This window comes from Manacus vitellinus, unplaced genomic scaffold (genome assembly GCF_001715985.3).
Source record: "Manacus vitellinus isolate BGI_N305 unplaced genomic scaffold, ASM171598v3 scaffold_4_pilon, whole genome shotgun sequence".
NCBI classification, from domain to species: Eukaryota; Metazoa; Chordata; class Aves; order Passeriformes; family Pipridae; genus Manacus; species Manacus vitellinus.
The window spans coordinates 10710253-10727772 of record NW_021940604.1 but is presented as its reverse complement, the minus strand read 5'-3'; the positions used below and the strand labels follow the sequence as shown (position 1 = coordinate 10727772).

General features: G+C 34.0%; 1 protein-coding gene across 9 annotated transcripts in view; it reads right to left on the bottom strand.

Annotated features, from left to right (window-relative positions):
- AHI1 (Abelson helper integration site 1) overlaps window positions 1–17520 on the bottom strand; it is a 93921-nt gene that overhangs the window by 9993 nt on the left and 66408 nt on the right. For 8 of the 9 annotated variants that reach the window (XM_018078256.2, XM_018078258.2, XM_018078261.2 and 5 more), the window contains 4 exons: window positions 14271–14329; window positions 8698–8763; window positions 6246–6408; window positions 4703–4803 (listed from right to left, as the gene is read on the bottom strand). In XM_018078256.2, the coding sequence (XP_017933745.1) occupies window positions 4703–4803; window positions 6246–6408; window positions 8698–8763; window positions 14271–14329 (389 nt within the window). Of the gene's footprint in view, window positions 1–3012; window positions 3068–4702; window positions 4804–6245; window positions 6409–8697; window positions 8764–14270; window positions 14330–17520 lie in introns of those variants that run through there. The other variant, XM_018078263.2, reaches the window with a different exon arrangement.

The window sequence follows — 17520 nt, the reverse complement described above, 5'->3', positions numbered from 1 at the left end:
AGAAAATAGAAACTGCACAAACTCTAAAATAAAAGTTTTTGATTATGCTAATAGAAAAATTTCTAGCTACTATTTTTGGAAAGGAAAAACAAGTTTTCTATGCTTTTTAAAGTTTTAGATTTAATAAAAAAATTTTGAGCCCACAAAAACATACATACAGAAGGAGCTCAAGCCCAGGGGAAAAGCGTCAGTTGCTTGGCAAGTTAGTTTCAGACATAGTGGGCTAAATATTCACAAAGTCTGACAACAACCTTCTCTAGGGGAAGAAGAGTGAGAGTATGAATTATTTATGTGAACAGTGATAATCCCAAACTTTATTTAAATAGACATGGAATCAAGTTGTGATGATCTTTGGGCAGATTATCCAAATTGTGCAATAGTAATGTGGGTTTTGACAGCAACCCTTTTGATGCTTATGACCATTATTTTACATCTTGGTATAATTTTTCAAAGATAAATATACTAGAAAGACTATTTTCTTACACTTTTAATGAAAATTTTAAATTAAATTAAATTTTGTTTTTGTCTATTACTACTTCCTACTATTTTCATGTAATGTGGAATTGCATACTTAATAGTTAGAATGCATTTTATGTAGTGAGTGGTAGGCCACCTTAAAATTATGAAACATATTCCCAAGATTTTATAGACAACGGAAAATTTCTAGTTAAAAACCCCCCATACTATCAACTTTGAAATGCTTCTAATTTGCCAAAATTTTGCAAAACCCACATTCTTGTTTCTTCCCTATCTGAATTCCTGTCCTTTCCACTTTCATCTTAAGGAACCTGGAAACAGCACATTTACTGGAGCAGTCAGATGATAAGTCTGTCTTTATTTCTTGGAATTCTTCATCAGTGCAGCGACACCTTCACTCCATGAAATTTCTATTGGCAGTTTAGAGGTATGTTGTAATTAAAGATGATTATGACCTAATTTTGTGGCACAGGAGTTAAGTAACCCATAAGGCAGGAAAACAAGGTTTGCATAAAATTATTATGTTACGAATGCAAAGCTGATGGTAGAAAGAATTTTGAAAGCAAGTCCTTTGAACTACAGCCTTTTTTTTAATTATTTGCAAAGACTAATATTGGATCTTGAGTATTACACCCTCTTCTAATGTTAATAATTCCACTTTATTCACTCATAAAGCTCTGATGATTAGCTAGATATGCATTTGTTATATCTGCAGTTGGAAAACTATTTTTAATTAGACTATCTGGTATTCTCAGTAATTAAAACCATAGTCATATTCAACATTTTAAGTGCCTTATTTAGTCTTGTGTGGTAGCAAAATCTCACAGGTAATTTCTATAATGATTTTCACAGTAACTGTTTCGCAGGCTTAACAGAGCTAAATATTTGAGCAATCCTCCAAAAAACCCCAGAAAGAATAATATAGCAAACCTAGGTATAACTAAATATTAGGGAAAACATGCTCGTGGACAAAAACAAAATACAACCAAAGAATGAATTATATTTTCCTGCTTGTGGTAACAACTTAAACAAAAACTTAATTATTAATTAAAATATATTTGGATTAAAAAAGAAACAAAAAACCCCAACCAAACAAAACACGTAGGTATTACAAAGTAATGATTTTTCTTATTTCCCATGTAAAAGAAATTGGTATTTCCTTTTATCTGGTCTTATATTGAAAAAAAAAATGTAAGGAATAGGAAGAAAAGTTGCTGTGTCACTACTGCAAGACAGGAACTGCCATAACTGATCAGCCCCCTCAGTGGTCACCTTAGCAGCTTTGTCTCAGAAGTATCCAGTACTGCCTAAAGCCAAAGCACTGCAGAACTTTCATTCATGCTGACAAACATTTATGACAATTTGTTTCTTCTAAGCAGAACTCTGTTGCTTTTGTAAACCCACTACACTTCAAGGCATCACAAGTCTTACAGAGGTTAGATTCATAATTTGATTCAACTGTCTTATCTTTTTGATGATTTATTTGGTGTTGATGTGACTTGAAATTTAAAAATCAGTCAGATTTGCATTTCCTATTTATTCAGATGCTTTTTGGAATTTCAGCCATTACCTCAGCCTAAAATGCGTTATTAAAGCAATTAATCTCTAAGCACATACATTTAATAGTGTCTAGTAGTAGGTTTATCAAGGCATAAACAAAAATTTCCTTCTACCAATTAGATGTGCTCCATTGCAGATTAATGTTCCCTGATCTTGTTTAACAGCAGAAGGAAAAGAAAAATAAAAGAAAGAAGAGTGCATCCAATTCACATCAGGTACTACTTTATATGCTCTCTCCACTTGTAAGTATATCCTCTTATATAATTTTTTCCAGGACTTGTAAATATTTCATAACTTTCCCCTGGGCTCTTCATGATTTTGTAGTGCCCTCAGCTGCTGTGCAAGATAAAAAGCAACGTATTTGCTTTGTTTTGGACAGTCATTGTACATTTGCTTCATTGTATCTTTTGAATTTCTATATGTACTATACAGACTACTACAAAATTCCAACTAATTATTAAATATGGAGTCAATTTAACTCAAAGTACAAGTAGAATCCAAGTAAAGAGTATTTCAATTAAAAATTACTAAAACCGAGTGTTCGTAAAAAAGTACTCTAGTAATACAAAACCTAGTGTTAGAAAAATGTCAACCACAGACACTTGAAAAATTATAAGCAATCAGAACTAATTCTCACAAAGCTAACTTCTCACAAAGCTGAATAACAAGTACTAGTTGCAAATGTTAGTAACATTAGTGCACATAAAAGTATTTTTATGCAGTAAATTGACTAGAATTCTACTAGATAAAAACAGAAAAAAGATGTGGATAACAATGATCAAGTCTAATAACAACAGGTGTCTTAGCACTTTTCTCTTTTCTAATCTGAGTACAAGTGAAACTGGATGATTATAGCAACATATTCCCTCTGGGATACCTTCCTTGCCTCTAGCAACATAGACAACAAATGAAAGAAATCTTCAGTAACACAATTTTTCCCATATTTGTTAGAGTCTGCCTTTACTGCCAGTACCTGGAAGTAATGCACCCTTGTCTCTCCTGGACAATGGTTTGGCTATGAGTTTCTCAGCTATAAAGAGGTAAAAGATACTTCAGATTAATTATTACTACTCGGTGCAGTGATTAATTCCATTTTTCAAGTATAGTTAGAGACAAAACACTTAGTAATTCAATTTATAGCAGTTGCCTTCAAGAAAACTGCCAAGTGAGTAATCTGTACTCAATAATTTATTAAATGCTACCTCTCTCTATTCACCTACTAAAAAGAGAAGCTACACAAAAAAGGTTAGTAGAAACAGCATTGAGTATTTTAACCTTGAACACTGCAATGTCTTTTCCAACCTAAACAGTCCTATAATTAGACAGATCATCTGAAAAAAAATCCCCAAAATTGTAACAAAGTAACACAGAGTAGTTTTGAGTCTTGCAAATCAGATATAAAATATTAGATTCAATTTTAGAAAAGTACGTGGAAAAGTCAAATAATCTGAAAGAATCTGAACAAAACTCACTTTTAAGTAGTTATGTCAGTAACACGAATAAATGAATAGTTGTGAAAAGTACACTTATTAAGGATACAAATATTTTGAAATAAAAATTCCTTAAATTCTAACAGTTATTGACCTAATTTTTATCTTTTTATTTTTTTGCTTACAAATTATCCCATGTTTTAAAACAAACATCAGTCTTATTTCACAGAAGGGATACAAGCTATGCAGTTTCTAATCTCCTTCTAGTGAAGTGAGAATCAAGTGGCCTGCTTTGCACATAGTAGAATCTCTAAAGCTCAGAAAAGAAAACCCTAATAAAAATCAAATGCTCAATTTTTCTTGGACTAAAAACCGGGTCCTGTTTCTTTGTCCTTCTGCACATACTGTATTTTAACTAAAATCACAGAAACAGGAATGCTTATGCACACAGTATAGTATGTGGCATGTAAGCAACAACATACTGCCATATGCAATTGCAACCCAGTATAAGTATATGGTGGAAGTGGAGAGATAGTAGACAGTGTCAAGGCAAAAGCCTTTATTACCTTTGCTCCTCCAAACTATGAAGTTCACCCTCCTAAGCAACATACAGGATAGGTGCAGCCACTCATACTGGAGACCCATCAGCAGCTTTTAAACAGAAAAAGCCACCGACAAGTAAGCACATTTCGATGAAGCATATCTCCTCATATGGTATAAAGGCTTCATGATCACATTGTGTATCTTTAATTAGGATATTACAAGAACTGGAAAACTCTCAAGAGAAAAACATCCCAGCTCTTTCCTAAGTAACTCCATAGATAAGGAAATTTCATGGTTGAAAATCTGAAGAATATGTGGGCAAAGCATATTCCAAGAATGACAGTCAAGCACCTGAAATTATGTCAGGTTTTGACAAATCCATATTGTTTCCTCAACCATGATTTACATCAGGTAGCTGTAAGAGATACTTCTGTAAACCTTGGAGTCAATGGGAGATTTGCCCCTCATTACAATGGTGTAAGTAAGCAGGATATTTAATTGCCAAATGACAGAACACCTGATTCCACACAAGACAAACATTAGACTGCTGCTGAAAATCTACCTGCTTGCCAGGAACGAGGTCTACACATAAGAAATTCTTACAAAAAAGATCAAAAATTAATACAGTCCATGTGTACACAAGAGATACAATATAACACTACTTACAGAATCCTTCCTTCTCAAATTGTTACCTTATCTAATGTCAGAGAACCTTCCTCTGCTTCTGTTGGTCCTTCTGGCAGGAGAGGAGCAGAATCTGATACTAATTCTGAAGGTTGTTCTTCATACTCTTCTGAAAAGAGGAACCATAATTCGCCATTATGAGAGACATGAAAGAATTTATGTGAACCACCATGACATTACGATCTAGCCAAAAACAGATGTGAACTGAAACAGGTGAAAAATGTTTGAAGCCAAACATTGTATGAGAATTTATTAAATTTTTCCCGTAAACTTTTATTCATATTAGTAAGTTTAGATTTAAATGTGATTTATATATTGGTTATTATATAAAATAAAAGCATTCAAACATTTACCTAAGAACCAAGTCCATACTGATAGCAATGCGGCTGACACTTAATAAATGTATCATATGCATTTCTTTTGATTCAATAATAAGATGATTCGATCACCAACTGAAATAACACATCTACCAGAGATTTTTTTGCACAGCTGGACAACTGCCTCCAAAATTTTGTTTGGTTTTTTTTTTTTTAAGAACATATTTTTAAGGCCATCACTGCAGACTTTTCCTACAGACTTCTCTCTGGGTTATTTTGCAAGGAAGAAAGGCTGGAGAAAATCCACAGGATGTGCAAGGAGAGCACAAAGGGAAAGGGCAGTAGTAAATCTAACTTTAACTATCCTCAAGTGAGCACTGTGTTATGTCCAAGTCTTTTTTAGGAAAGAGGCTTAAATACTAGATTTCACTCAAAAGACAGAGGGAGGAACTAGAAAATGGGGGAAAACATCTTGAGAAATGTTGAGTTGAAGGATTTCTAAACACCAGCCTAACTGATAGTTTGATAGTTTAGGATGGCAAATGAATTTCTTGTACTATGCAACCACATGCTGTGTCCACAAGCTGAATACTAACAACTATCAACACACTGAGCATCTTTAGAGCAGTTGACTAAGTAGGATGCTTCCTATATTATTTGTTCAGATTCATTTAGGTTTGTCTGTATCAGTTTAGTCAAAACTGTTTTAATAACAAGTACCTGGTTGCAAGTTCAATGCTCAAATATGACATTTAACCATGACTGTTCTTTTAAAACTTCATACTGAAATCCACTTTTTTTGGGAACTGAACATTCTCCAGTATGGAAGGGTGAAAATTAAGAGGTTTTACAAAAGCTAGATCTAGGGAAGATTGCCTAAGAAAAAACTAAGATGTTTGTAGAATGCTTTGATGTGTCCTAAATCATTATCAAGGTAGGGCATGAACCAGGCTGCTATATGTAAGAAGAGACAAGGAATCAATCCAGTTGACAGATAATTAAGTCAGTACTGTATTAGCTGGAATGTTTAACCAAGAGCATACCTTCCTAAGTCAGGTATGTCAACTTGCTAAGTGGTTAGATATACAGTTTTTGCACCACAATAAGTCATCATTATGCCATGTGTGTACTACACGAATTCCTATCTTCAGAACAATAGCAGTACAGCACAGTAAAATCTTGGACCATCAGTTAAACCCACACCGGTATACCAGGAAGACAGCAGTAAACTTACTTTCACCAGCCACATAATTAGCTGGAAAATAGCCTTGCTGTCCATTTGCTAGGCTGCCAAACCACCAGTTATCATTATCTTTGTATAACACTTGGATAATGTCACTGCGATGGATGGTTAGCTCATCTGATCGATGCGCTGTGTAGTCATAAAGAGCCACTACCTAAAAGAGAGATAAGAGCACCACAGCTTTATCACAACCATGCCACAGAGAAAAAAGCGCAACATTCACTTCCTCTTGCAGAAAAGCAGCTGAAACCAAAGCTGCACTTTGGTAAAAGCTGAGGCTGCCTCAAGTTTTGCTAATGGGATCAGGGGTGGTGGGAAAGCAGCAGGAGAGGCAAGATAAAGGACTGTGGGATTGCAGAAATGGTTAAGAACATTCAATTCACTAAGATTAGCTTCAAAACAGCAGCTGTTAGTTTTATAAGCAATTTGCTTGTGAAGCAAAAGGAAAAAAAAAACTTCATACATTCAGTTTCTCAGAATTGTTACACCACCTTCAGATCCCATTCTCTGTGTGCTCATGAAGCATATGTGTTTGAATAAATACTTCAACAGTATGACAGTTTTATCGAAGGAAAAATTTAATACAAAAAGAGATTGCAAAGTTTTGCTTTGATCACTCAATTTTTTTTTCTTTCTTTTTTTCTTTGTTTTGCTTAAAAATAAGGGTTTGGATGTGCAACTTTAAAAATATCTTTTAAATATTTTAAAAATACATTTAAATTCCATTTCGCATAATAAATCCATTTGACATACAGTGCACCTATACTTTTATGAAAAGGAATACTAACAGTCATCAGCATCATGCATACTACATAAAATGCATTACCAGAAGCCTGCTTTCTACCCTGAATATGAAAATATCAAGTACAATTTCTTATTTATTTCCTATACCCTATGAACAAAAATCTGTCCTGGTGAACTCCAAGCAGAAAAGCTTGAAAAGAAAACAAATGAACCGAAACAATAAGGGAATTGCTCACTTTCCTCATCATAAGTGAGGAGCAAAATTATGACCTATTTTAGACACAGAATGCTGCTACCCTACCTATAATTTTCATCTCAGATTCCTCTACAAAATTGTAAGTAAAGAGGTCAAAGACAGGGATTGTTAGGAGCAATAGGAGGTTTAAGGGGATTTGAAGGAAAAAAACCCTTTTTATTACTCATGCATGCATTTAAATCTTAAGACTGCTGAACTGCACAATGCTTTTATATTTGTATTTCTACTTTGAGTAAGATCACCTGTGAGTTAGATGTGTAAAAATATAGACAATGTCACTTGTATTTTCAAAATTCCATGTCATCAATTAAACAGATTAAATCAGTTATAAATGGGAAAAGATGGAAATGATTCCATTGATTCCATGATACCATTTTAAATTTTATGTGGCAATTTTTGAGCTGGTCAGTATAAAAAATTAGTATCAGCATAGTTCTCACTAAACAGGAAATTTATCTAAATATGAATTCAAAAGTCCTGAACTTACATAAAGAAGTTAAACAATGAAATAACCCTTATCATAACTCTCCTCCCTGCATTAGGAAAGCTCATACAGTAATTACAGGTGGTGTTGACAATATAGAAATATGAACTGTAGCACAGAAGCAAACTAAACCACACTAATGAGCACCGTGATCATGTCCAGTAAGAGGTGCTCTAATAGTGCCCACTTCAGTTAAGTGACGACCTCATGAAAACCATGAGGTCACTTAAGGTAAAAAAAAAAAACGAACACCAAAAACCAACCCCAAAAAGGAACATAGGAACGTAACACTAATTACTTGGCAGCATGAAAAACAATGAAAGGTAGAGCTACAATTACTTCATTTTGCAGTGTCTTTTTTAAGATAGTTCTGGTGTAAATGTTACATTTTTTGGAAAATATTACAAAAATTCACTGCTACAAACAGTTCAAACCAATCAAGAAAGTCTCAATGTCTGTCTCTCAGAAATAAGAAATTAATAAACCAATGTGTCCTGTAATACAAATGGTTTAGTAGGCCTGACAATTTAAAAGAATGTGGAAATTGCCACTATATTCTCTGAAGACATGTGATCAGAAAAATGACCAAGATGGGATAGAGGAAATGCACCTCAGGACCAAAGAAGAATGTAAACCACTTACAATTATGCTTAAAGCATTGGACTTTCTTCTGGTTTGACATTCAAACATTTGTCAAGTTTTGCCTGTGTCCAAGTCCAAGTGAAAAATAAAAAATTCTATATTCAACAAAATTTTACAAGATTGTTTTTCAAGAGTGATATAAACCCAGCATTAATGTAGTTACGCCAGTTATGAACATCTTTGTAAGAATTACAAAATCTATGGGAGCAAAAAAAATCCTTGGGATTTCATGCTACAAAAAAGGGAACATGCTTTCAAAAGCACAGATACAGTATAACAGGTATAGAAAATACTGCAAAAAATTACATAATACTTACTGTCTCTTGCAGGAGTGGACAACTGCTTCCTCCTCCCACTCCCAGTGCTGTCAGGCTGTCATCATTCTAGAAGAATAAATTATGTTGAAACTTTAATATGAAGTATCTTGCTAAACTATGAGTATTTTCATGTCTACTATGATAAGAATTATCTGTAATATAATGTTCTTTTTAAAAAAGAAAAAGCAGAAGTGATGTTAAGCAACACTGAGTAATATTGGCTATTGGTTGGTAGATATTTAAGAAAGATATCAAGTTTTTCAAGTATGTAAACTGCACTAAAGACAACTGGACTGGTGACTATGCAGTCCCATCTTGTTTGCCTTGCAAATACAGCAGATATTTAAGAAGTTGTTGCAGTGAACTTTACCTCTGAACCAGTACGTAAAAGACGTCACTTCTATATAATGGAAATTTCAGGTTGGTCTTAATAACCAAAACTTTCCATTTAATTCTAGTTGTTCTATCTTTACCACTCACTCTTCAGACTTCCAACAAATTCAAAAGAATAGTAGATATATAATGTAATAATCAGGATATGCCTGTATCAAAAAAATTTATTTCTGTCAAACAATAAAACGCTTCAGTTGAAAGGAGATATATTATAGAAAAATTAAGAAAATTAGTAGAGTAACAACAAACTAGAAAAAAAAAGGAAGAGCTGGAAGTCCTTCGCTGGTATTAATTTTTTCCAGTGGTTGATCTTCACAAAGGAGAAGCCAGTTTCCCCTAGATTTTGTATGTGTCAAAGGATATACATTACAGTACAGAATAGAAATATTACAGAGCAATTAAGACATTTTAGAAGAGAAAAATCAAATGTGAGATTTGTGAAGTAAACATTTCTACCTCTAACAGATATACCACCTTATAAACACTTAAATTTGAAAACTTTTATCCAATATACTTCACCTTTTTCATATTTTACTGCCACTCCTTTAACTATCTTTTACATGAACTTCTTTCTCTTCTCTTGCTTTTTAAAAAAAATGTATCTAAAATATAGCGCTCCTTTTATTTTCAATAGGGTTTTTTATTTTTTATCAGCATGGTTCAAGGAATGTCATTACATATTACAAAGAAAATCATTGCAAATCCTCAGCAGAATAAATGGCATTCTCAAGAACAGAGATCCTTGCCCTCAATGTTGTCTTCATAACTTAGTTAGGCTTATCCTATATGGAAAATAAATCACTGACTATCCTGAGGTTCCATCCAGTCTCCAGATTGTTTCAGAGCTGCCACAGTAGTTACAGACACATACAGTATATACAGATGAACACACTGTAAAAGTGAACAGTTGTACTCAATTCTCATCATCTACCAGAACATCTAAACCTACCACCTAAAGAGTTCTGAGTAATTATGTACATGCACAGAAGGAAGAAAAAAAGTGTAACTGCCTGATTTGATAAACAAATTTTGAACAAGGACTGGTGGAGCTGCAGTTCAGAGTATGTGGCTTGTTCAGTGGTCTACTGGTAGTTAGCACTGCTGTACAGGTTTCAGCTAATTCTCATTTTCCATTCTCAAGGTTAAGAGAACTGTACAGGCAGTGTGCTTAGCCTGTGGGATGGGAGTGCCTCCTGTTGCTCAAAAATGATTCATCAGAATTATTAGCAGTATTATTTAGATATCTAGTTCAGGTATTCATATTGCCCCATTATTGTGTCTCAATCTGTCTCTCTCTCTTTCTCTCTTTTTAATAAAGTATTTATGTGGCTCTCAAACACTCAACTCGAGAAGAGCTTGAAGAGAGTGAGTTGTTTGGAAATAACAAGCTAAAATCCATGAGTCACCCTGCGATGACGTTGAATATTCTCAGACACTGCCTTAAACTTTTAAGCAACAACAATCCATAGAGGTGCCTCTTAAAGAGATAGATACTCTGAGTATGTCACTGGCTACACACAGCTCTACCTCTACCTGGCAATTGCCACAGCTGTGATTCAAAGAAATCAAACTCAATTATCATTATATGACCCCTTTTCAGCTGCCTACCACAAATGTAGCTACTGCAAGGCAGAAAAGCTGCCTCTTCCATGCCATGCCATTCCTCAAATAGTGCCAACTACTAGTTACACTGCAAGAAACATCCAACTAAAACTACTGGCCTTTCAGCTTAGAAACATAATTTTTTACATGTTGTGTCACAAGACTAAGGCACATTTTCAGGATTCCAAAAAAGCAACAGACATACTGTAATGTATGAATACATAATTCTTAACGCAATATTAATGTCTCCTTTTTTTCATGCAGGATGGAAACTAGATAATCCTTTTTTTTACATTGGAACAGATGTGGGGCTATAGCCATCTTCCAAGGAGTTGGTCTTTTTGGGAGGCAGACATCTGTGAGAAACAGAAACGAAATCCTTGCTGAAAAAGTCTGCCGTGTCACACTGATTTTGGTTGAACAAAGCTGTTAGGAGCTTTCAGCATTAAAGGAACATCCTCAGAGGAAGATAAATAGATCCAGTCATTCATGCAGAGTTCTAGACCACGGAGTATCACACTGGTTATCCATGACTAACCCACGTAGATACCCTTGAAATTTCTAACTCAAAACCAAACAAAAATGTTTCAAGACACTAATAAAAAAGAACGTTGCACCTAAGAGTAAACCAATAGATACACTGTTGTATCAAGTGTTATCAATTCCTGATAATACGCTAATTAAAATGTTTATGGCTTCTTTTTAATTGGGCAGTTTCAGTGATTGTGCTAATGGAGGTTTTGCTTTTTTGATGCAGATGTATAGCAGCTGACAGGATTTGGGCATTAGATATCTCTCATCCTCTTAGGAGAAGGAGCACTGAGTAAGAACAAGTGATCAGTTGTTACTGTCTTTTCAGTAAAAGTCTCAGCATTTCATTTGTCCTACTGAACCAATATATTTCAATTACCACATTATCAAAGTTTAAAGAAAAATACGAAAAAATGTAAAGTCTAATGATGTTTCCATGTTTTTACCTTATAGGTAAACATATTCTTCATTGTAAAAGAATAAACATATAGATTAAGTCCCACTTCTAAGAGTTAGTCATTACCTCTTAATAACAACACTTGAAAAATAAACTTTTCTAAGACTAATTTTAGGCAACACTACACATACCAATGGGAACCCTAACGTGTATGCATACAGGGCCAAAGCCACCCTCTCTCCTTTTCCCATTAGTGACAGACTCAGTGACATGAAGAAGGACAAACAACTATTTCCTGAATGCTGCACAGCACCACTACTTCTCTCCACTCCACCTCCCTATACCTGCCATCTGCCAGAACGGAAGAGAAACTGGGAATATTACTTATACAAACAGTCCAGTAAACACACAAGGAATGTGTGTTACAGCTTCTCTTGCCTATCCAGTAAATTTGTGCCTCAGTGTGTAATAGTCCAGGTTCTAAGACTGTTACCTTTTCAGGGCTTTTTGTTGCTGCTTTTGGTTTATGGTGGCTTCTTGATTTGTTTTTTTTTTTTTTTTAAAGAAGACAAAATGAGAAATTAACTTATACAGCTTGATTGAAAACTCTTGGTTAGCTTAAAAGATAATATTTAAAACATTTAAAAATCTTACAGAATAGACCTGAGATTTTACTGTTGCTACATTGTCTTCCTTTTTTCTTATGAAGGGTTGGAAATTCAAAGAGTTAGAATTTTACTTAATTGTCTCCTCTCCTAAAAATGTCATGCAATCTCTTTACTGCAGTAATTGAAGTTTTAAATAAAATGCTAAATAACCTGAGACTTAGAAGAAAACAGACGAATACTGTCAGCACTATCATATTTCTGTTCTTGTTCTCTGGTCCAATGCATTCTTTTTCCCATTAGTGACACCTAACTACAAATTTAGTCTGTGGGAAACAGAAGTACAAGTATTTGTATTAATAGGTAAATTAAAATTTTTCCAAAAGTATCAATTGCTAAGAATTATATACTCTTCTTCGGTTGTAATTAATCTGTCCATAGAAACTTTAAAGTTACTTCCTTACGCTTCAGATGACTACAATCCTGATTTGATCACAGCTTTTTAATATTTAATAATCATGGGAATGTATAATTTGCCTTGAGGAAAAAAGAACCTGCAGCAGACTGCACTTTATTGAAACCTGCAACATACAAACAGAAATAAGAAATGCAAACACAGCTGCTACAGTAAAGCCTAAAAGAAAAAAGATAAAAAAAGAAAAAAGGAAAAGGAAGAAAAGATCAGTTCAGAAACATGTGAAATACTCCAGCTCCTGAAATTATTTAAAACCTCTTCAACTATTTTACCATTTCTAAATATGCTACGTTTTTGGTATTAATTACTTGGTTAACCTGCACTTACATACATATTACTGCATTTATAATAGGAGAAACAACAAATATATTCAATATTCAATGTTCAAATATAACCCTTAATTTAGCCCCCTCAGAAAAAAGTATTTTAAATTAGCTGCTATTTAGCATCTTACAAAAGAGCTGATCCTGTAAATGTTTATCAAGCTTGCTGTGGTGGAGAGCACTAATGTACTGGTTGAACAATTTATACTTTTCCCTAAAAAATATATATTGATGGCAAAAAATTTAAAGTGTGAAAACAAGAACCATTTAACCACTAACAAAACAGCAACGTAAACCCACACTTTCAAATTCCTTGGTGAATCCTACTTAGTTTACAAGCCTTCCACAACTGTATTAACAGATTCTATTAAATAAGGTAGGATCAAAAAAATCCTAAACCACTCCACACCAAAACCCCAAATCCAAATTGTAAAACAGGTATAAATGATCAAAGTTAAATTGCGTCCATTTATAATATTTCTCTCAAAAATTACAAGTAGAGCAATTACAACAGAATAATAAACCATGGCATTCTGTTCATGAGTGCAGGAGGATTAACATCTCTAGTACAAGAGGCTCAGCTTCATAGAGATACAAATGCATTCAGTATTCAGAAGCACCACTTGTTCTTCTGTCACTAGTTCCTCCATACATTTTGTGTTTAATACAAGTTTATCAAATGTAAAGTTGGAATTAATGGTATTTACAGATTCGGTTGGATTTTTATTATGGTGATCAGGAAACCAGAAATAAACAAAGAAACAAATATAATCAGTAGAAGTTTACAATCAATATTTAATAGATAAGCAGTTAAAAAAGCAAGAGAATATCTGTGATTTCACTTGTTACAAAAAGATGAAGTATGAAACAGTAAACAACGAAAACATCATGCTACAAATAGAATTTCATTCCCAGTAACTGTCTCAGCTTTCTTTTGCTGTTTATGAATGCCTTCTTTCTCAGTAATAATAAAAAACTCGAGCGTGATTTTAGCTTATTTATTTCTACACAACAAAAAGTAAATAATGAAAAAAATATAAAGCTTTTGATTTTCAGATATCTGATCTTCCTACCAGCTGGCTGCAGCATAAGCTAATTTGCCTATGTAGACAACTGGCTTGAAGATACCTCTTTTTTTGATAAAGACAGGATAAAAAAACCACCTCTCTACAATGAGAACTTGTGAATAATGACATTTTATAGTTAAACATCAATTTAAAAAAAAATGCAAAAAGAGAATTCCATACCATCTGTAGTCTACCCAATAGTGTTCGGCTAAGAGGATTTCCTACTGGGCTGAAACACCCTGTGAAAAGAAAAGGCTGTGAATTTTCTGCTTGTTATCCTTTTCCATCGAATAAACCATTTTATTTTAAAATCATTATGTTAGCAGGATATGTTTGACAAAATTCTAATGAAAAGCAGCAGCATCTTTCAGTCACAACTATGCAACCTTCAGTCAGGAACAGTTGGAGGATTTATTTAACTAACAGACCTGACACAAGGTTAACTAATCCAATATTTCCATTCAAATGATTTGGAGAAGTAGCTCAAGCTATGTCCACATGCCATCTCATGCTCAAAGCTGACACTATTATCTAGGCTGTATTGCTTTCCTCTTCATTGAATTTCTGAGTAATGCATACAAAGTTTTCCAACAGAAATGATCACAAAAACTCACAAAGGAATTACTTCCTTATTTTATCTGAAAGAATAACTATGTCTATTCAGTAGTTCCTTTTGATCATCTGAGTTCCTATCACAACACATCTTGCTGTTTATTTTATTCACTCTCTACAAAGCACACTTGAACAAGTACTTGTAAATTCTTTTCAAACTATTATGTTAACTACTAAGCTCAAGAAAATCCTTTCATCATCTATGGATTTATCTTTTTGTTATTGGTCTCCTCAGCTGTATACTTAAGAAAACATCTTAAAAAGAAAAGATACAAAAAAATTTGAAAATCGTTGAACATGACAGCGAAATGTGCTACTGCTTCACTGGAGAACCGTTTCTCCAGCACAGAAATGCCAGGCAACACAGAGTTAAGCTCACTGGATTTTCTCTGTGAGATACTAGCTTTCAAACAAGTTTTGTTTTCAAAGAGGAATAAATTCTGAAAACTCATTTTCATTTGCCACACCAAAAGCCTGCTGTCCAGTATCTGAATAAAGAGTACTTTTCAGATTCAGATTCCCATGCACTGGCACAGCTCCACAAGGAAGCCTGCACAGCTTCACCTACAGTATCCTTTCCAAAGCCTAGCGGTTTTGACTTTCATAGGAGATTTACTCATAAATGCTTAATCATTAAGATATTCATATATTTCTAGCTAGAATAAAAGCTGTAAAATCAAATAGTCATAGTTAAACCATGCTCCTGCAGATCTTCTGCATATGACTAATTTTGTACTTGTGAAAAATCCTAAACATGTGCAGTAATACATTATTCAACTTTGTGTATGAATTAAAAGATTTCTGATCTTAATAACTTTAAAAAAGCTTGTATAAATTCTGAAATACTTCATTTTGAAAGGTTTTGCTTCTTATTACTTTACCCCATCTCTTTTAAGAAGAAGAAAGAGAAGAGAATAGAAACCATTTTCTGAATTTAACCCATGCTCAAGATGGTAGACCTGAAGCTAACCTTTTTTCAAACAAGTTATTTGCTAAAACATTTGTTCAGCACTAACACCAAAAGTCACCGGGGATATTACTTCTACTGATATTATTATCTAAGTACTCATACAAACCCAGATGCTACAGAGGTGATACTACATATTGGATATACTGTTGCATACAAGTGTCACATCAACTCTTTGAATAAAAAACCCCAAACTCAGAACCAATAAAATGTCTGCATGATAAAAAATAAATTTTTCTTTAGACAGCTAAGTGTTCTACCATAGGATAATGAATTTGAGCATTGCAGTGTTGTGCCAATTCACACAAGCGCATACCAAGATACAAGATATATAAAATATTTGATAAAAAAAATTGTTTGTTTGGAAAAGTCAAGTTTTAATTAAAAATAAAATTAATCTGTATTTTTATCAGTAATATAACTGACTTTCTTGTTTTCCTAAGGAAAATACGCATTACCTCCGGACTGTATGTTTATGCACGTGAGTACTCTTGTGTAGTCTGTCTATTTAGCTGCTTGTCAAGTGAAAACTTTATGGTTAGACTGATATTCCCAATTAAGATTCAATAAAGAGCAGTGCAGACCCGTTACGCTGCAAGCATAGGATAGAGACAGATGTGTAACTCAAAGATACAGGCAGTGTGCTGTACTGAATTCTAGAAGCTGGCACTGGTTTATACAGCATTTTCCATGACTAGAGCCAAAACAAACAGAAAATTCTCACTACTTTGCTTGAGATGTAAACAGACCACAGCACACTTGGATCCAAATACTCTATGATCACGGCTATTAGTTACCCTAAACTAGTTTTTAGCATTATCCATTAGTTGTTTTCAGTTATTAAGTATTCCTTTAGTAGCCCCTACATTCAGAACAATCACATTAACAAACCTCAAGTAAATAAAACAAAACCAACAAAAAAAAACCTGCCCAAAGCTTCATCATTCCCAAAACAAGGCCCGTTCAGCAAGCAAGGGAATATCCATCCCTTCTTTCTCAAATGATGCAGAACAATTTTAAAGCAATGTTATACAGCTACTGGCTTGATATGGTTCCATGCTTGATGAAGCATGTAAATGACATCAAGCAGGTGTGACTAATAGCCTCTGCAGTGCTTTCTTTGGTTATCTCTGATCCAGGCTGCACACTTTTTGACTAGTATAGTGAGGTACTGAAACTGAGGTCAGGATTGCAGAACGACATTTCCACTTAATTTGAAAATGAAGTTTACAGGACACCATGACCTGTTGGGACTCTCACTTAGTCTGAGTTAATAGAAAGGTCATTAAATGCCTTGTACGGCTGAGCCTGAAAAAACTCCCAACACTGCCAGGTTAATCTAGATTGTCCTATCTTAAGGATGCTTCATAATCAGTAATGGAAAAGCATTTTTATTGATAGAGAGGGTTTATTTGAACTCTTCAATAATCTTCTTTCTTAACAGCATCATCTGCCTTCACCTTCAAAATCATGTACATTTTGAGAAGCTAATTTTCCCTATTAAAGTATCAACATTTGAATTACTGCATTTCTTATTACTCTACATTGATTCTTCAGTGGTTTCCTTTCTATGAAATTTTACATGAGAAGAACAGATTATTTCTAGAAAAACTTACTGCTAATGTCTAAATGAAACATTAGATGTCTCAAAATGATAGATGCTAATGCTTTTTCTCAAATGACCAAAATTTTCATATCAACACAATTTAACAGCAAGACAGCTCCTCTTTAGGGTCCACATAATCCTACTGTTAAAATTATCTTGTGAGTCCAAGCATGTGCTGGTTTTTGGGAAATGACTACCAAAGTACCAGTATCTTTTGAAAAATAATGTAGCTGTCTGCCTTGAGA